The 1,335-nt window shown below is 46.3% G+C and overlaps 1 protein-coding gene across 1 annotated transcript in view; it reads left to right on the top strand.

The window, feature by feature from the left end:
- Window positions 1-1,335, top strand: part of LOC103373217 (protein NLRC3-like) — a gene marked incomplete at its 3' end in the record, with an annotated part of 23,520 nt that overhangs the window by 14,565 nt on the left and 7,620 nt on the right. Inside the window, exons 9-10 of the mRNA XM_008303060.1 lie at window positions 497-780; window positions 1,098-1,218. Coding sequence (XP_008301282.1) covers window positions 497-780; window positions 1,098-1,218 — 405 coding nt within the window. The remainder of the gene's footprint in view (window positions 1-496; window positions 781-1,097; window positions 1,219-1,335) is intronic.

Here is a 1,335-nt window from a genome sequence, read left to right as displayed (position 1 = left end):
GACAAAGGGCAACCCTGGCGGAGGCCAACGCGCACTGGGAACAGGTCTGACTTACAACCAGCAATGTGAACCATGCTCCTGCTGCGGTCGTAAAGGGAACGAACAGCCCTTAACAGAGGGTGCCCTGGTGCCACATGCACTTGTGGACATCCTTGGGCTTGAACATGGTGTTCTTTATGGACAATTTGTGGTTAGCACAGAAGTCTAGCAACAGAACACCACTCGGGTTCAGATCGGGGAGGCCGTTCCTCCTGATCACCTCTCTCCAGGTCTCACTGTCATTTCCCACGTGGGCGTTGAAGTCCCCCAGTAGAACAAAGGAGTCCCCCGTTGGGGCACTATCGAGTACCCCTCCCAGGGACTCCAAGAAGGCCAGGTACTCTGCACTGCTGTTGTTGCTTCAATGATGCTGAGTGGTGACAAAGCAGGAAATAAACTGTGCAGCTGTTTTATACAGCACTGATTTATGTTTTTCATACCTCTCTGATCTTCACAGAGTAAACATGCTGACACCTCCAGAAGTCCTACTGCAGACTTTGCAGGATTTGGGAGCAGAAGAGTTCAAAGAATTCAAGTGGTACTTGTGGCAGAAGGGGGCGCTAGAGGACTTCCCATCAATCCCAAAGTGTGAACTGGAGAACACAGACAGGATGGACACAGTGGATGAAATGTTGAAGACCTACTGCATCAACACCATTAAAGTCACTGTAATGGTTTTGAAGAAGATGTCCAAGAATGATCTGGTGCAGAACATCCCAGAAACCATGAAAGAACCTGCAGGTAAGTCAGAGAAAGAAGAAAAGTGGGACATTACAGAGATATCAAGGACAATATATAGACATTAGACTGATGAGTAAACATGGTAGTTTTGACAGAACCATCCACAGAACCAAGGAAATCCACAGTAGCAGAACAAACAGTTAAGACATAGTGTCCCTGTGAAAACGTTACAGATTGGACTAAATAATCTCAGATTGGTGTCCACGGACAGAGCAGTTTATAGGTGTGAGGTGGAGTTGGATTACACGGAAAATGCTTCCATCTTTTATTTGTTTTTCGTTGTCATTTCAATTTTTGTTGTTAATTTATTCTTACAGAGATTCTCACTGGGTGTCAAGACAAACTGAAGTCTAAGCTGAAGGAGAAGTTCCAGTTTGTGTTTGAGGGGATCGCTAAAGCAGGAAAGAAAAGCCTTCTGAATGAGATCTACACAGAGCTGTACGTCACTGAGGGAGGGACTGCAGAGGTCAGCGATGAACACGAGGTCAGACAGATTGAAGCAGCATCCAGGAGAGCAGACGGAGCAGAAAGAAGCATCAGACAAGAAGACATCTT

The sequence above is a fragment of the Stegastes partitus genome, unplaced genomic scaffold (genome assembly GCF_000690725.1).
Source record: "Stegastes partitus isolate 25-593 unplaced genomic scaffold, Stegastes_partitus-1.0.2 Scaffold1928, whole genome shotgun sequence".
Taxonomy (NCBI): Eukaryota; Metazoa; Chordata; class Actinopteri; family Pomacentridae; genus Stegastes; species Stegastes partitus.
Note: the sequence above shows the minus strand (reverse complement) of the source record. Positions and strands in the feature narration are given on the sequence as shown.